Here is an 18,303-nt window from a genome sequence, read left to right on the forward strand (position 1 = left end):
ATGCACAATGTGCATTCTATTAATTATATTAAATGTACAGCAAACATAATGGGAAAAATGCAGTGTAGTTAAAGATAAGTCAGTACTCACGCCTTTATGTCAATCTGGTAATATCTTTCATTTTGTAAATGTGAAGTCTTTGAGTTGCCTGTCTATACCTAATTGGTGACTTCCATGCAACGGAATACCTGCTCATGTTACCTATTAAAATCATTTTATTAAGCTGGCCCATTGGCAATGCTGCACATAGCCATGCAAGAGACCTGAGTTTAGCTTCTGCTCCTCCGTCCATCTGAGACAAGATGTAGTTTAGGCATGATTCATAGTCTCCAGGGCAAAATGAGTCCTAACCATACCTCAACAGATACATCATTGGCAAAGTTTAGAGCACAGGCTGGTCCTGTTTTAGAATGAGATCCAAAAGAGCAGGAGGAAATAGGTAAAGAAAAAAAAAAAGGCTTTATTTGTCTACTAAACTGGTTTTACTAAATACAGATCCCTTGTAACTATAATATTTTTAACAAGCATGACATCTATTGTGTGTTAACAATTTCATGCTTTCCGGTGACTATTTGTATTGAATTACGTGAATAAACTAGGAAATATTTAGTTAACCAGACTGGAACAGGTAAGTAGCTATAGCTGAATGCATACTTTATTAGTAAAAAAATTAGTTATGTCTAGCTAAGCTCAAAGTAAAATTTAGAATGGCTCAAGTGGCCATCCAATGGGAGACTTAAAATATATATTGGAGTAAATACATTAATGGAAGTCAGACTGCTCTCTGATTATTTTCAATAAAGTGAGTAAACTTGTTTATGGTCCCAAGCAATTTGTTGTTTTACATGTAATTTTGTTTTGTTTGTATGTCTTTCAGGTGGCAGAAATGCATGGAGAGCTTATTGAATTCAATGAACGCCTACATCGTGCTTTAATAGCCAAGGAAGCTCTTGTGACTCAAATGAGACAGGAACTCATTGATCTAAGGGGTCCAGTGAGTATTTCTGGATTATGAATTTGCCTTCTTGTTAAGTCTCAGACGTAGCGCTCTGAACATTTCTCTGCACACCTGTCACAGAAGTGTTTTCTGATGCAAGTACCATATCCCTTAAACATAAATACACACGCAATTTATTTATTTTTGGCCTTTATGCATTATCCAAACGTTTGTGGTAGTTCCTGAAATAGGCTCAGAATGGACAGTTCTTGTTCAAATTATCTCGTTTGATCACTTCTCTTGTGATTATAGAGAGAGATGAATAACTGAGCACTTAGAGTCTATTTCAGGAACTACCACAAGTTATTTGATAATGTCTGAAGATCAAAAATAAAATTCTAATTTTAGCCAGGTTATTGCAGACATTATACAAAAAATCATTCTTGTTGAAAATTTATCCAAGGCCACATGGTGGTTTTACTGTCAATCTTTTTTTGCTTTGCAGTAAGTCCAATTTATCCAGCTCCCCAAGTTATTTCCCCTTGTAGTTTGTACACACTGGCTTCAGTCCTAATTGGGCAGTTATAAAATTGTCCTGCTAAGGAAGAAAAATGTCTTTGTTTCTCCCTACTTAGACAATTCTCATATCCAGCAACACCCTTGAGGAAGCTCATGCCTCCACTCTCTGTACAATGAACGCCCTTCAAGTCATATTATTTATCATTAGTTTTCAAAAATCCAATGTGCAAGTGACACATACACGAGATATCATAGTAGCTTGCCTGGATACAAAATAGGGAAAGGCATTTGTTCCTCAACCAAGAGTGCACAATCTAACCAAAATAACCCTAACATTTTCCAAACATAGGAAAGTTTTGGCCTGCTTCTTCATGAAAATGCTTGGCCATTTGTCAGTAACGGTTTCTGGTTACATTGTTTGCATGTCTTCACATGAGACAACTCAGTAGCACTTAAAAAATTCCATTGAAATCTACAACATCTATTGCACAAGGTACATATCTCCATCACCCTCATTCAGTCTCTAATCTGGTGGATGAATCCTTCAAATCTGTTGAGGTCAATTTTATCACCAATTTCAGTTTCAATTTATGCTAACCACAGGTGTCTCCAAACAAGGATGGGGAGTCCATCAAAACAATCTTTTGTTCTCCAGGAACTTGGCTTCCACAGGAAAGATTACTCCACTTAAACCAATTAGAGCTGAGAGCAATTTTCAGTATTTTAAAAGTGTTCAGTCTCTAGTTAAAAAGGAAAGTGGTGGTAATATAAACAGATAACCAAACAGTGATATACTGCATCAATAAGCAGGAGGAGACGCGCTGTTTCAATCTTTAAGTGACCTGCAAGATCTGGAAATGGGCAATTTCTCAAAAGATTTACCTGGTAATGGTCTGTCTTCCTGGAAACCAAAACCAGATAGCCAACACTTTATGCTACTAGCTACGATCACAGGAATGATTATTGGACCAATATATAGCCAAAAAACTGTTTCACATAATCTCATATTAATAATGTCATGAGATCTTCTTTTTTAACAATTTAGATCAGTCCATTATTTCCAGTCATATTTATCCAGAGATAATCTGGCAACTGTGATACATGCAATTATCATGAGTTGTTTAGATTATTATAAAATGTATGTATGTGTCTACCTAAGAACTTGCTGGGCTGTTTACAATGGAGCCAATATTCAACTGTTGAGTGGCTCGGCTAGTTTAAAAAATTAAGAAAAGGGCCTAGAATTTGATTTCTCCCTTTTGGCCACATAGATTTTATTTCCTTGGCTCCAACACTTGGCATTTCAATAGCCATTACAGCTGAAATTATTCCCATCCTTGGATCATTCAGTACAATGAGAATCCTCTCCATCTGATCCTTCATTCTTTGGCTCTGAATGCTTGGATGTTGAAAGTCAGCCAGTCTCTTCTGTGTAGTTACCGTTGGAAGTGAGTAAGGTTATTCTAGCATCAAGAAAATACTCCATTAGAAGATCTTACAATTTTCAATGGAAAATATATTCTATCTGGTGCACACATGTTACATCAGGACATTTGTCAGTGTCCTGGTCCTCTCCTGCTGCTGTACCTTTTAAGCCTTTCTGAATCACAATAGAACACTAATTTGTTCAGCATTCACCTGAGTGCTATGGGAGCATGCCACCAGATTTCAGGAAGACTTCCGATTTCATGAAAGGCCTAAATCATCCTCTCCCTCCAGGTAGAAATCCCCCTACTGTTTGCAATCTATATATAGTTCTTGCTCAGCTCATTAAATTACCCTTTGAGCCTCTCGCTACAGCAGAACTGAAATTTCTTTCTTGTAAGATTTTATTCGTAATCACTGTAACTTCTGCCCACAGAGTATGCGAGTTATAAGCTCTGGTCTCATACTCTTCCTATCCCCAAATTTTCAACAACAGTATAGTTTTGAAAACTCATCCTAAACATTTACCAGATGTGGTCTCTCAGTTTCACTTGAATCAGTCCATTGTAGTATAGTGTGTTTCCCAGACTGCATGCTAATTAAGGAGACCAGAGTCTTACAGCAAATGTTCTCAACCATTCATATCCTTCAACTTGGTCAAACAATACCCTTGTTTGAGGTAGTAAAAAAAACAAATTCTTTTCTCATGGATTTCTGATTGTATTTCATATTGTTAAAGTTAATCAGAACAACTTCAAGGTAAGGTAAAAACCCATCAAGTCAGGACTACAGTAGCTCCTTTAGGCCATCTGTGATTGGCTTTCTAAGAAGAAAGCTGCAAAGCTGCCACCTGGTCTTCTGTCCTTACCTTCACTGCTAATTAATGCCTAGAAAATGCGTCAAATAGCAGCTTTGGCCAAGCAATTCTTATTTAAATAATTCCTTCATCTCTCCCTCAAACCTCTGTCAAAGTACAGATTGCATGTTCCACTGTGGACTTAAAAGCATAAAAAGTACTTACATGCAGTTTCTCAGCTTGGGAGTCCCCACATGTGTGATTGATTGTTTTATCCGTGGACAAGCAGGGCAGTAAGTTACTTATAACTGGTATTCTCCGTAAACAGCAGGATAAATCAGCCACACAGCCCCAGCCTTTTGCCCTGTAAAGTGGAAGGAACGTTTGCTATAAAAACTAAGGAGACTCACATGGTGATTGCTTCACAGAAATCCCCATTCATGCTTGGAGAAACCTTCTTGGTTTTTCTGGGTTCTGAGAGAGCTTTTCCATCTTGGCACTGTCTAATGACCTCAGCCAGTTGTGGTGGCTGATTTGTCCCGCTGCTACGGAGAATACCTGTTACAGGGTAAGCAACTTTGGTTTCTTACATTGGTATTTCTTTCTTTATGCATTTTATTTTGTGAATGGGCATTCAGTTGTTTACGAAGTGACCTTTCTATCTCAACAAGTGAAATAAGATTGTGAACTAGCTAAGTGAAATTGGGAATTCCATGAATAAATCTTTTAAAAATGTGTTGGGTTTTTAGATGCCTAAATGGTACTCTTTAGCCTGGATTTTAAAAGAGCTACGCGCATAAATTTCAGGGTTTACGCGTGAGGCTGGGCCTTGTGCGTGCTGCGAGCATTTTTCAATGGGCCTGCCCACGCACATAAACCCCGGAACGCGCATAAGTGCCAGCCGAAGGAAAAGGGGCGGCCTGGGGGGTGTGGTCTGGGCAGGGGAGGGGCGAGTAGGGACAGCTCCATTAGCTGCTGTCCTGAGGAAGTGCATGCCCGCAGCCAGCCGGCGCATGCAGATTGGATTGGGAGGGAACTGGGGGAGGCCTGATTGTGTCGCTGCGGGTTGCTTTTTAAAATTCCCCCTCTCGCGCACCCGAGTTGCGGGCCGCCCGCACACGCATGTGCAGATTTTAAAATGTGGCACGCATGTCTGCATGACCATTGGATTTTATAACATGCGCGTGCCAGTGCGCACATGTTATAAAATTGGTGCGTCCATGTGCGTGCGTGCTTCTTTTAAAACCAACCCCTATGTGTCTTGGCTGTAGTTCTTTTCATTCTGGTGCTCTCCATCAGTTCATTATTTATTTATTTATTTATTTTTAGTTTTTATATACCGGGGTTCCTGTATAATATACATATCACCCCGGTTTACAAGGAAATAAAACTAACGCCTCGCAGGGCGATTTACATTGAAACGAGTAACATTGAAAACAGGTAACGAGGGGGGCATAACAGGGATTAGAGGAAGTTACAATAGAATGACATGTATTAAGCATGTCCATTTTAATTGTGATAAAGCTGCTAAGAAACCTATGTACAGAAACCTATGTACAGGGGGGGGTGGTTCAAGGTCTATCCTTTGGAAGAATACAGAAATTGTATTCTTCTGACTCTTAGATGTCCGGGAATGCTTGTGCGAAAAGCCAAGTCTTTAGCTTCTTTTTAAACGTAATGTGGCAAGGTTCTAGACGAAGATCCGGTGGGAGCGAGTTCCAGAGTGTGGGACCCACAGTGGATAGAGCGCGTTTCCTCAGGGAGGTTTTCGCCGGCTGGGTTACAAGCATGTTCTTATACGCATTTCTCGTTGGTCTCTTGGGGGTGTGTAGCTGTAGTTGAAAAGTTAGATTGAGAGGAGAGATGTTATGTAGGGCCTTGTGTATCATCATGATGCTTTTAAAGTGAATCCTGTGTTTAATCGGTAACCAATGAAGGTGCTGGAGGATGGGGGTAATATGATCCCTTTTTTTGGTGTTTGTGAGAATTCTTGCTGTAGCGTTAAGGACCATCTGGAGTGGTTTGGTGGTGCTGGCGGGAAGGCCCAGAAGGAGTGAGTTGCAATAGTCCAGTTTCGGGAGTATGATGGATTGTAGAACCAGTCGGAAGTCTCTGTGGAGTAGTAGTGGTTTTAATTTCTTTATTACCTGTAATTTAAAGAAGCATTCTATTGTGGTATTGTTCACGAATTTGTTGAGGCTGAGTCTGTTATCTAGGAGTACACCCAGGTCTCTTACTTGTGGTGACGTGATGTCTTTGGAGGTGGCAGGGGATTGGCTGGCTGATTTATATCGCGTTGTCATACTGGTTAGCTGGTTCATTAGAAGAAGTCCATAGGGTTGCTGTGATCCATAACTATAGGTTAAGTTCACCTAATTCAGCTGGATAACTGGAGAAAATTGAGACCAATAAAACAAGGCAGATTGGCAAGAGGAGGTAAAATTCCCTTATTGATAGCATTTCCTGAGGTTGACCTTCCACTGTTATGAATGCAGATATATTCACAAAAACAATGAAATGAAAGTTCTGATTGACAATTGCTATCTGAAGTATTTTAGTACATAGATGAGGTTTATCATGTAAGACAGGTTTAAAACATTTCTGGGAAAGAAAGTTGCAAAAGTAATCGTATTTGGAAAGATACATTACCATGATATGTAGCTTAAATGGGACGATTGTGACAAAGAGGAAAGTAAAATGCCACTTATGCCAAGAATTATTTCCAGAAGAAAATAAAGTTTGTAAAAATAAAACAGAAACTGCAAAACATTTTTTGATAAAGGCCAGGACTGGAGGGGGGCCCAAGAGGGTGTCATGAGAGGACGTGCGGTGAGCAAGCTCTTATATTGCCGCCGGTTTTATTTCCTCTTTAACTTTTCTTTCATAGCCCAGTGGAAGGGAAGCTCCCCTACGTAGCCCCAGGTCCCTCTGATGAGATAGACAGTGATTTCAGAGCTCTACCATGCTCCCACCTTTGTTGGATCTGGTCTTCATTGCCACTAAGGCTGAGGGAGCAGCGCAGTAGCCTGAGGCACGCGGGGAAGTTTTGCTGAACCGTGATGCCAGAGTTTCTCCTTCCCCGGCATGCTTGGTGTTGCTGTTTGGGATTTTGTATCCTGCTTAATGGCAGCTTGGATGGAGGTGCGAGGCAGTCGGCAATGTCGGAGAGAAGAGCTGTAGAGGATGCCCATAGGAGTGGAGGCTGCAGGAAATGAACTGGAAGACCTGGATGGTGGTGTTGCAGTCGGCCGCTGGAGTGCCTGATTCTTCTGTGACTGATCTATCTGGTCTACATCAAAGGTGAGCTTCCTGCACTCACGACCTTGAATACTTAAGCCCTCCCCCATCACATTGGATAGCATTTGGAATGCACTTTCTTCTGTGAAACAATGCCTGTTTTTCCTTATCTGCTGCCATGAATAGTTTTCATACTAGGCTAGGGTGCAATCTCAAGAAGCTTAGGCGGTGCTGCATTCACATCAGATTGAAAATTTGAAACAGATTACGGATACGTTGTTTTCTGTTCGGTCTACCTTGAAGCAAGATAGGTTTGTGGTCCATCGCAGATTGAAGGACTTAGAGAATTGTGTGAGAACTTAAAATTTATGATTATTGAATTTTCCTGTAGTTTCGATGATATTTCCAACTGTGAGAAGTACTTGGGATTTCACAGACTGTTGTGCTCTCTATTCATAAGGCCTTTTACCTCCCAGGAGGGAGAGGGACAGAGGCTAGAGACACTGGTCAGGCTGTATTTAACCAAGATGGGGGCTGCTATTGATTTTTCAGCAATACTGGAATCATCAGTGGTGGCAAGGCCCATAGAGCCCCTATGTTTTTGATGTTTGTTTCTTTGTAAGATCGAGATTTTACTCTCCGATTGTTGGGTTTTTTTTTGTTTTTCGTTCTGTTTATATCTTGTTCATGGATTTCAAAGTTTGGATTTTTCCTGATTTTTGTAGGGCTACTCGAGCATAGGAGGACATTTCTTACTGTGCATCAAGAGGATGTGGCTTTGGTGACTCTTCATATGTTTTCCTTATAAATGTATGATTGTATTTCCTACTGAGGTATTTGAGCCCTGTCAGCTTTGTATTTTGTAATTGATTCTCGAGTCTCCAGCAATGATTGTTTTTTTTTTTTTTCCCCTTGGCTTTGTATGCGGTTTGGGTTGTGGCTGGGTTTGCAGGGGAATCTGCTGGCTTTGTATTTTGAAGGAGCAGTTGTTCTCTTGGGAAAGACTGGCTAGATCTGTTTTCCTTTATTTTCTCTCCCTGGTTTTCTGGGTCCTCCCTTTATATGGTGGTATCTGTAGCAATCAACTTGTTTTTTTTTCTTTTGTTATATTATTACTTTTTAGACTGTTGCTTGCTTTTTCTTTTGCATATGTATGCTTGAATGTTTATTTGCTAAATCATAAATAGTTAAAAAAATTGATCATCTGGGTGAAAAAAATTAAAAATGGACTTCTGTGTTGCTGGTTTTTTAAATGATAATTCAGCAGGCTCGCAGAATGAGTTATTATTATTAATCATTTTCCTTTCAGTGCCTTTGGCATTAGTCCAGGTTTTATGGAGAGCCGAGCTAAAGTGACTAGCGCAACAGACTGCTAAGGAAAGATTATTGTACACTTTGTGACAACTGAGACTGAATGTATTGTGTGTAAAAATGAATCAGAGCATGCTGTATTCTGCATCTGCAATATCTCCAGAGTAGTAAAATTCTAATTATTTATAGGCCAAATCCAGTGTCCAAGGAAATATATGCGAAAGTCTATATATTTCAAATACCTGTTATTATATATCTAGGATAGCTAAATATAGACCATTTGTTTGTCTGCTGCTTGCCAGTCATCCATTGTAGCCTGGGAGAGGAGGGAAGGATTGCTAATGCCAAAGGTGGCCTAAAAAGTCAAGGGAGGAGTGCCACGGATTCAATGCCAAAACGTACAGAGTCATGATTCTGGGATGCAGTAATCCAAAAGAGCTGTATGTTTTTTAAGGGGGGGGGGGGGGGGGGTATGTGTGAAAGGCTGTTGTGCACAGACCAAGAGAGGGATTTTGGGGTGATGGTGTCTAGCAATCTGAAGCTGGCGAATCAATGTGACAAGGCGATGGCTAAAGTCAGAAGAATTCTGGGCTGCATAGAGAGGGGAATAGCCAGTAAGAGAAAGGAGTTGATATTCCTCTTGTAGGTCCTTGGTGAGGCCTCACCTGGAGTACTGTGTTCAGTTCTGTAGACCTGTCTCAAAAAGGACAGAGACAGGATGGAGGTGATCCAGAGAAGGGTGACTAAAATGGTGGGGGGTCTCCATCAAATGACTTATGAGGAGAGGCTGAAGGACCTAAATATGTATACCTTGGAGGAGAGAAGGTGCAGGGGAAATATGATACAGACCTTCATATACCTTAAAGGTTTTAATGATGCACAATCGACAAACCTTTTCCATTGGAAAGAAATCAGTAGAACTAGGGTTCATGAAATGAAACTTCAAGGAGGATGATTCAAAACCAACATCAGGAAATATTTCTTCACAGAGAAGGTGGTGGATGCCTGGCATGCCCTTCCGGAGGAGATGGTGAAGACAAAAACAGTGAAAGAATTCAAAACGGCACGGGATAAACACTGGGGATCCCTTAAGGCTGGAGGATGGAAATGAAGAAAATGGGGGTAACTTGCTGGTGTGGTGGTTACTACCCTTAACCAATAAGCCTTCATACTGTTGCTGCAACTTCATCATTGCTTTCTGCTTTAATGGCAGTGGGGAAAAGGGGAGTTGGATTCAGACAGCAACCAACAAGGACCTTGACCTTTATGGTCTGGAGAAATAAATAAGCATGGTGTAACTTGCTGATGCAGCTATTACTATCCTTAACCAATAAGCCTGATACTTTTGATGAAACTCCAACATTGCTTTCTGCTTCAGCATCAAGAGGTAATGGGGAATTGGACTCAGACAGCAACCAACAAGGGCCCTGACTTTTACGGTCTGGGAAACTGATAAGTATGGGGATGACCTGCATGGCAGATACTACCATAAGCTTGCTGGGCAGACTGGATTCCCTATTTGGTCCTTTTCTGCCATCCTTTCTATGTTTCTGTGTAAGCAGAAACACACAAATAATCTTAGTTTTAGATAATAACTTGAAACAGAGAACATAAGAAATTGCCATGCTGGGTCAGCCCAAGGGTCCATCAAGCCCAGCATCCTGTTTCCAATAGAGGCCAATCCAAGTCACAAGAACATGGCAAGTACCCAAACACTAAGAAGATCCCATAATACTGATGCAATTAATAGCAGTGGCTCTTCCCTAAATAAACTTGATTAATAACAGTGAATGGACTTCTCCTTCAAGAACCTATCCAAACCTTTTTTTGAACCCAGCTACACTAACTGCACTAACCACATCCTCTGGCAACAAATTCCAGAGCTTTATTGTGCGTTGAGTGAAAAAGACTTTTCTCCGATTAGTCTTAAATGTGTTACTTGCTAACTTCATGGAATGCCCCCTAGTCCTTCTATTATTCGAAAGTGTAAATAACTGATTCACATTTACTCATTCAAGACCTCTCATGATCTTAAAGACCTCTATCATATCCCCCCTCAGCCGTCTCTTCTCCAAGCTGAACAGCCCTAACCTCTTCAACCTTTCCTCATAGGGGAGCTGTTCCATCCCCTTTATCATTATGGTTGCCCTTCTCTGTACCTTCTCCATCTCAACTATCATGCTAACATGAGGTGAGGGGGCACACCCAGTAGGTGCACTTCTGGTGGTGATGGCTACTTTAGCCTTATGGGTGCTTGGGAACAACTTGCCCGCACTAGTCCATGTCCAGCTTAGGACAAATCCTGGATTCAGTGACCAGCCACTAAATTTTATGTTAGGTCTGACTGGGCTGTCAACCAGCCAGGTTTTGGACCATGAAAAATAAGCAGGATCAAATAGGTTTATTCCCCAGCTAAAGGTTTAAACCCAGTCCCACTCTCAGTTTCTAGCTGTATTAGCCCTTAGACTTCAATATGCTTATATTCAAGTCAAGTCTTTGGGTTCCCTTACCCAGGATTTGTTCTGGAGAGGGGCAGAGCTTCCGGAGTACCTTCCTTGTCTGCTGCTTTCACAATATCTGTCTGGATGACTCTGAAAGAGGTTCTGGTCCTGGGTCAAGCTGGCATTCCTTCTCCTTACCCTTTCCTTAGGTGCGCCTCCTCATCCTGTCTGCTCAAATCTTGCCTTTTAAACCTCTCCAGTTGTTCTCATTTGTGCTTGCAAGGACGTATAGCTATAGCCCTCCCATACCTTGGAATTTGCCCCCAGGGATTCATTCAGCTTCTGCACAAAAAACGGTCTTTAATTTGCAGTTCTGCTTACTTTTCTGTGAGACTGTGTGGACCACATAGCCACCTATTGTAGAATTGGTATTCTTCATCTTTGTGTTCCCTTTGTGAGGGAGATACACTTCATCACAAATGCATTACGGAACGTATTCACTTTAAAATCCTAATGGCAACTGAAATTTCCAAAGTAAAATAAAAATATATGCAAGCTTGTGAATGGCTTCCTATAAAATAAAAATAACTGACATTGACTTTGGAGCACTCTTAAGATGTAAAAATTTAAATAGGTATATTTTTCTCCAGTTTCTTAGTAAATATTGTACAGTAATTTTACTGTTCATTTCTTTCTCTCTACCTACCTTTTAAGTTTTCCCAATTTACTTTAACACTTTTTCTCTAGACTTACTCTAGAGAAAAATCTAAATCTACTTCTCTCATTACTACTCTAAATCGAGTAGTAATGAGAGAAGAAAAGCACTGCTATTTTGGGCACAACAGTCCTTCTTACTGTTTTTAAGTTTAACATTTTGCAATTTTTCAGCACAATATGTACAACATTATTGGCCTGCTTCATGATTTCCCTCCCGTTTTCCTGATTGTGCATTTCTAAGTGACCTTTACTGGCCCTATCAGAAAACTGCTTACAGAGCTCAGGCTTAGTGATGGAGAACTGCTTGAAGAGGAGCAACGAATAGGAATGTATGAAGGTGTGAAAAGAGGTTTGCTGAACCCAGGTAAAATCTGCAGGTTCATCAGAATTAGTTCTGCAGATAGGCAGATTTCCATTAATCCACAATGACATTCTCTGGATTTTGTTGATATGCATCGCAAAAATCCAGGTTATTTTTTAAATATTTGAACCAGGTTATAATCCACCTAGTAACTGATTTGACCTACTCTGTAATGAAGTAAATGATGAGCACCGTATTTGCTAGGGTAGTTACTTACTTTGATTAATCATTGTTGTTGACGTTAAAGATTGAACATTTCAGCCCCTTGAACTTTTGAGTTCAGCTATGTTGGTGCTGTATTAAGGCCTCCTTAACAAGGCGCAACAGAACATCATTCAAATAAAGTAAAATAAATAATTCACTTCCAAGTTGCATTGCCGGTGATGGGGACCCCCTTTATATGCTTTAAATAGAATGTAATGTTTTATTCAGACAGGAAATCAGTGAAGGTTTCCATGTCTTGTTCAGAGCATTATCTTGGAAAATACATCTGAGTCTTACAAAACCTGAGGAAAAGGTTTGAACTGAAAGCGGCTACTTGGTTATTTTGTTTATGTTAAATATTCTCCTTACAGATTGAATAAGACACCCAGATGCCCCTATAGTGTGCATGCTGCAAAAATGAATACCATTTTTGCTTTACAAAGTAGCAAGATCCATAAATTACCAGGAAGTACAATTGTTCTTCCACTGCACCCCTCCCAAACTTGAGAAAGCTTGCAAGAAATTATTTGCCATGCCAGAACTGAGTGATGCTTTAATCTTAAAATACACCCAAGTATGATAGGATATTGAAACATTTTATCCTTTGATTTATCTTCGCTCAAAAATGATAAGGTAGATATGCCTCCCTTTTTTTAAATTGTTCCACTGGGAGCAGATAGTATACAAAAAACACTGGGTCTCCAAATTCCCGTTTTCTGGAGGCCCTGCCAAATATATGTACATCTTTACATATGTATGTATAGAGTGGTAACATTAACTATTACCAATAGTGTTATGGCATACTTTTCATCATGGCGTGACATGGGTCACCTTCCAGCAATTGACAAAAATTGCAAGCAATTGGCTGTAGTTTTGTCTTGATGAAACATGTCACCACAGCTTTGTGTGGAGCTAACAAGGATAAATGTCAGCATTGGATTTTATTATCCTGAGATTTCAAAGCGCTTTACAAACAATGTGCAAATGAGTCAATGTACAGCTCCTGAAGTGCACCCTCAGTGCCTACTGTATAAAATGAAATGTGTGTATATGTGAGGAGAATTGAGAGAAGCAGAATGCATTATCCGTGTTATGCTACTAATGATATTGAATTGATTTTCTTGTTGGTAGATTCTTTTTTTTTATGCTCTTGCAATTTAGGATTATTGATATTGTATTTCTGATCATAGTTCACTGGATTTTGACATGGTGCACAGGGCTCAACAGCTACCCAGTAGGTTAGTGAAACATATCAGTGACAACAGTGGCTTATTTTTTTCCTGAGCTGAATGATGTAAAGGATTACATCAAAACAAACAAACATTTTAAATGATACTCTCTTTGTATTTTAATTTCCTTTTTTTTTTACTTGAGCTATCCTTGTGTCCTTCTATGGCTGCTGCATAACCAGTACTTACCACAGTTGGATTAATTCTTGCTGGAGTTACTTTTGTTAAAATAGCATTTTAGTCTTCCTATTACGGCTGATTGTTAATCGGACACAGGGGAATGGAGCTCCTGAAGTGCTTCCTGCAGAATATTCTCTTCTATGGATCTTACTTGGTAAATTTTGCTATTTATTTATTTACTTTTCTATACTGGTGTTGGTGAATACCTTCACACCGGTTTACAATATTTAAAGAAAAAAAAAAAAAGAAACATAATCGTACCTCATCCACTGGTGCATGCTTTCATATGTTTTTGACTTATAAGAGTGGACATGAGCACTAAAGTACCGTGCAATATTAGAGACAAATTGAAGGCCTGTGAGCTGAGTTGGCTGTTGCAGAAGGAAAGGACAAGGTCATGGCCTTGGTGTTGGATGATATCATCCAGCAAATCTCACGCATCATGTCTTCTGTGCTCGATTAGCGTTGTATAAAATTATAAGCGGCAATGGAAGATATCAAAGAAAGTATTGAATGTCAAGCTAAGAGGACCAAGGGTGTCAAGCATCGCATTTCTGCTCAAGAGGATAGAATAACGCAGGCAAAGCAACAGATTGCTACAATGAAGGTGCGCGGCACACAGCTGTTTGAGCATCTCGATGAGCAAGAAAACCATAGCCTTGGGAATGACCTGCAATTTATTGGACTCCCTGAATCGGTAAAAGATGATGGTTTACCTGAGTTTATTGAAGCATGGCTCCCAGGAGAACTAGACCTGAATGCACTTAGACAGGCCTGTTTGTAAGCGAGTACCCCGAGTTGGCGTATTGAGGGAGGAGGAGGTAAATCATGGCCTGCAGTGGCTTAGAGTTTTGAATTGGACTCACACGGAAAAACATTTCCAGGCGTACCAAAAATAGAATCGCTAGACTGTCACGGCAGCAAAATTCTTTTGTTCAGTGTTACTCGGCACACATGGTGGCTCAAAGAAAGAATTGGTTTGCTCGAAGCTACATCACAAAGGGGTAAAGTTTGTGCTTCTTTACTTGGCTAGACACTGCAACTAACAAAATGGAATTTTTCTTTTTATTTTTTTCAACAAAAGAGAAGTGAATGTATTTTTGGCCTTTCTGATCAGTAACTTGCTATTCTGTTACGTGTACTTATCATGGCATGGGCCATGTTTCACTATTAAACTGATGCTTGGGCCTAACAACTATGGTTTCTTAGCATGACCAGACTAAAGGATGGTTGTTGATTTTCTTTCTTTTTGTACTTTTTCTTTGCTCTCCAATTCTGAAAGGATTAATGTGGGCATTTTGAGTCTCACTGGATGTTCTAAGCTGGGACATTTGACCTGCATTTTAGTTTATTCAGCGGTGCTCACACTCTCTTCCTGTATCAAGGATTTGGATGAAGAATCGCCATGCAAGGAGCTCGCTGTATGCTGTTTGATCATCTCTGCGTTGTTGCTTACTGTTGCAGGCATGATGATTTACCTTCATTCTGGTGAATGTGTGACAGAGAAGAGTTGTTGCTTAATATTGTTAAAGATCCGTCATCATGATTGTCTTATTTTTTTTTCTTTTTTGCCATATACTGTATAGTGTTCACCCGATAAGGAGATGGTGGAAGTACATGTTTTGACAGTTACGGACTTTGTTGATAGTTTGCATTTCTGAGATATTTCAACTGATAGTTTTTTTTTTTTTTTTGTGGTCTTGTGGGAAGATTGTTAGGTCACGCCCCAGTGGGAGTGGTGGAGGAAACTGGGGTTAGTGGTCCCTTGGTGAGAAAAGGTGGGGAATTGTTTTGCATATATTTAGTGCAGGGCCGGATTTAAAATTTAGGCACCCAGAGGTACTGAAAAGGGGGTTCCCCATAAATCATAAAATGGTATAGGTTGAGGGGCTATTAGTCCACGCCTAGAAATTCTGGATTATGGGGGAGTGGGAAGAAGCGGAGAAAAGTCCCCAACCTCCCAAAAATCATCAAATTGGGGGTGGGAGAGATAATTATCTGCCTTATCCTCAGAAATCAGAGGGTGCAGAGTCCAGACACAAGTCTTACCCTCTCTCCTTACCTCCAAGCCTGCAACCCTTTCTTCCCGTGCCCACTGCAGCAAGAACATCCCCCATACAAATGCTGGGCCTTTGCAGTAGAGCATGTGTATTCACACCTGGAAGCAGCACTCCATCCCCTGCTACAGCACGTGCGTTCAGTCACCAGAGGAACCAGTGCTAGAGGGTGGAGCGCCACAGGGCTTGCTGTGAGCATGTATGCACCAGTTTAGAGGCCTTGTTTGTCTGGGGGACAGGAACTGAAAGAAGAAAAACGGTGACAGGCCTGGATGGTAGCTGCATCAGCAACGCTTCAGCACCCATCAAAATTTGGCACTGGAGGCAGTTGCCTATGTTGCCTATCCATAAATCTGGTCCTGATTTAGAGTATGTATGAATGTATGTGTACATCTGGCTATTGGCGTGGTACTACAGATACTAGAATGGAATTCCGTTAGAGATATAAAGTTTGCAACTGTTTTTAAACCTTATTTTCGCCAGTGGACCTGAATGCTTAGGCTGAGAGGCGTTCAGGGATTTTTGACTCAAAGAAATGATCTAATCTGTGTTATTACTCTTAACTAGGTAAGATTTGATGGTGTGGGTTAATATTACTACACAGGGAAGATAACTTCCAAACAACTGGGGCAGATTTTAAAAGCTCTGCTCGCGTAAATCCGCCTGGATTTACGCGAGCAGGGCCTTGCGCGCCGGTGCGCCTATGTTCCATAGGCCTACCGGCGCGCGCAGAGCCCCGGGACTCGCGTAAGTCCCGGGGTTTTTCGAGGGGGGCGTGTCGGGGGCGTGTCGGATCGGCGCGGCGTTTTGGGGGCGGGACGCCGCGTTTCGGGGGCGGGCCCGGGGTCGTGGTTTCAGCCCGGGGCGGTCCGGGGGCGTGGCCGCGCCCTCCGGAACCGCCCCCAGGTCGCGTCTCGGCGTGCTAGCGGCCCGCTGGCGTGCGGGGATTTACTTCTCCCTCCGGGAGGCGTAAATCCCCCGACAAATGTAGGGGGGGTCTAGATAGGGCCGGGGGGGTGGGTTAGATAGGGGAAGGTGAGGGGAGGGCGAAAGCGAGTTCCCTCCGAGGCCGCTCCGATTTCGGAGCGGCCTTGGAGGGAACGGCGGCAGGCTGTGCGGCTCGGCGCACACTGGCTACACGAAATCGGCAGCCTTGCGCGCGCCGATCCAGGATTTTAGTGGCTACGCGCGTATCTACTAAAATCCAGCGTACTTTTGTTTGCGCCTGATGCGCAAACAAAAGTATGCGAAGGCGCCCTTTTTGAAAATCTACCCCACTGTGCACAGCAGCATATACGCATGTATAAAGCCATATATAGATTTACTATAGTATTTTATAACACGAGCATATGATATGCACATTTTATAAAATACATGTATCTCTACCCTGAAACATGCTTGCTTATGTATGTTTACATGCGAATGCATGCAATGCATTGAAACCACATACATCAATACATTGAACGTGCAGACTTTACCCACCTATTTAAAAAATGTATGCGCCCATATCCCCTGCTACTTAAATTTACTTCTGCTAGGGACGAGGTGTAAGTTAAAAAAAATAAAAAGCCATTTTTCAAGGGTTTAAAGGATCTGGGGTGCCTGGGGAGAAAGCAGACTATCAAATCATGGAGATTTGAAGGACCTAGCTGTTAATTGGGCAAACTGTTGAACAAACTGGTTCAACTGGCAATGGCATGGATGTGCACCCCTTTTAAAATTCCCTGACTTATATGATAGAAGCAGGATTTACAGGCATAGGCTCATGTCCCCTTAAAATTAGGTGCACATGTGCGCACAGCCAGGGTATTTTATAGCGTGCACATATATGCGTGCAAGTTATAAAATGGCTGCGTTATCTGGGAGCACACTGATGCACATGCACCAAAGAGCGCCCGCTTGCTGGTTTGCAAGATGAGTAGGGTCAGAAAATACAAACTTATTTCCTTGGTAAACTACAATGCATTTACAGGGGAACTTGAAAGAGAAAATTATACCTCCCATCAGCAAAATTCTAATAAAACTAAGGATCTTTGGATTTAAAAACCTTTCTGCTCAACCACTACCTTTAGTTCCAGAATTTGAGAGCATCCCTTTGTTAATAAAGGGATAAGGTTATAGCTAGAGCCCCCAGTTTCCCGTGGCAGATTTTTCAAGTTTCTGTTGCAAGAGTTAGCAAATTCTGTGGCAGATTTTTCAAAATTTTGCTGCAGTTATGTGGAAAAATTTCATAATTTTACAAAGATTCATACTTGATTGTGCCAGAAAAGTCCATTTTTATTGAAAACCATTCATGTTTTTTTTTTTAATATTTAAACTATATACAAATACAAAATTTACCAAGTACAAAAATCGACTATTTGTCAACTATTGTGAAGTGTCACTTTTGTTTTGAATTGAAATAGTGTAACCATCTTTTTTTTATATTTTCTTGAGAAAATTCTTGTGATTTCCAGTATATGAGCTTATGTATGCTGAAAATGCCCTCAGCATCAGTAGGTTGTCATGCTGTTAATTACACAGAAAAATGTGTGCACATATATTGGGCACTTGGTAACAGACATAAAAAGAGAGGTTGTGTTAACATTAGTTTGAAACTTGTCAATGTTTCTATGAATTGAAATTGATGTCCTCTGTGCTAGTTGTGGGAGTCCATCGATTGTAGATTTCTAAAACCACATCCAGATCTTTGTAGCTGGTTTATGGTTGATCTTTGAGAGATCAAATATTTGTGCTTTCTCTGTCAACTTCAGTTTCAGCCCTCCACTCCTGTTGACTTCAGGACAGGAGGAAGGGGGGATGGGGAACTCCAGAAGGACAGGGTTCCCTGTAAGGCTGATTGCAAGGTGTTCCTGAAGCAGGAACAGTGAACAAGATGATACTGGAGGT

General features: G+C 41.1%; 1 protein-coding gene across 3 annotated transcripts in view; it reads left to right on the forward strand.

The window, feature by feature from the left end:
• Positions 1-18,303, forward strand: part of SNX29 (sorting nexin 29) — a 464,358-nt gene that overhangs the window by 223,836 nt on the left and 222,219 nt on the right. For all 3 annotated transcript variants that reach the window (XM_029577102.1, XM_029577103.1, XM_029577101.1), the window contains exon 16: positions 878-994. In XM_029577102.1, the coding sequence (XP_029432962.1) occupies positions 878-994 (117 nt within the window). The remainder of the gene's footprint in view (positions 1-877; positions 995-18,303) is intronic.

This window comes from Rhinatrema bivittatum, chromosome 14, assembly GCF_901001135.1.
Source record: "Rhinatrema bivittatum chromosome 14, aRhiBiv1.1, whole genome shotgun sequence".
Lineage (NCBI taxonomy): Eukaryota > Metazoa > Chordata > Amphibia > Gymnophiona > Rhinatrematidae > Rhinatrema > Rhinatrema bivittatum.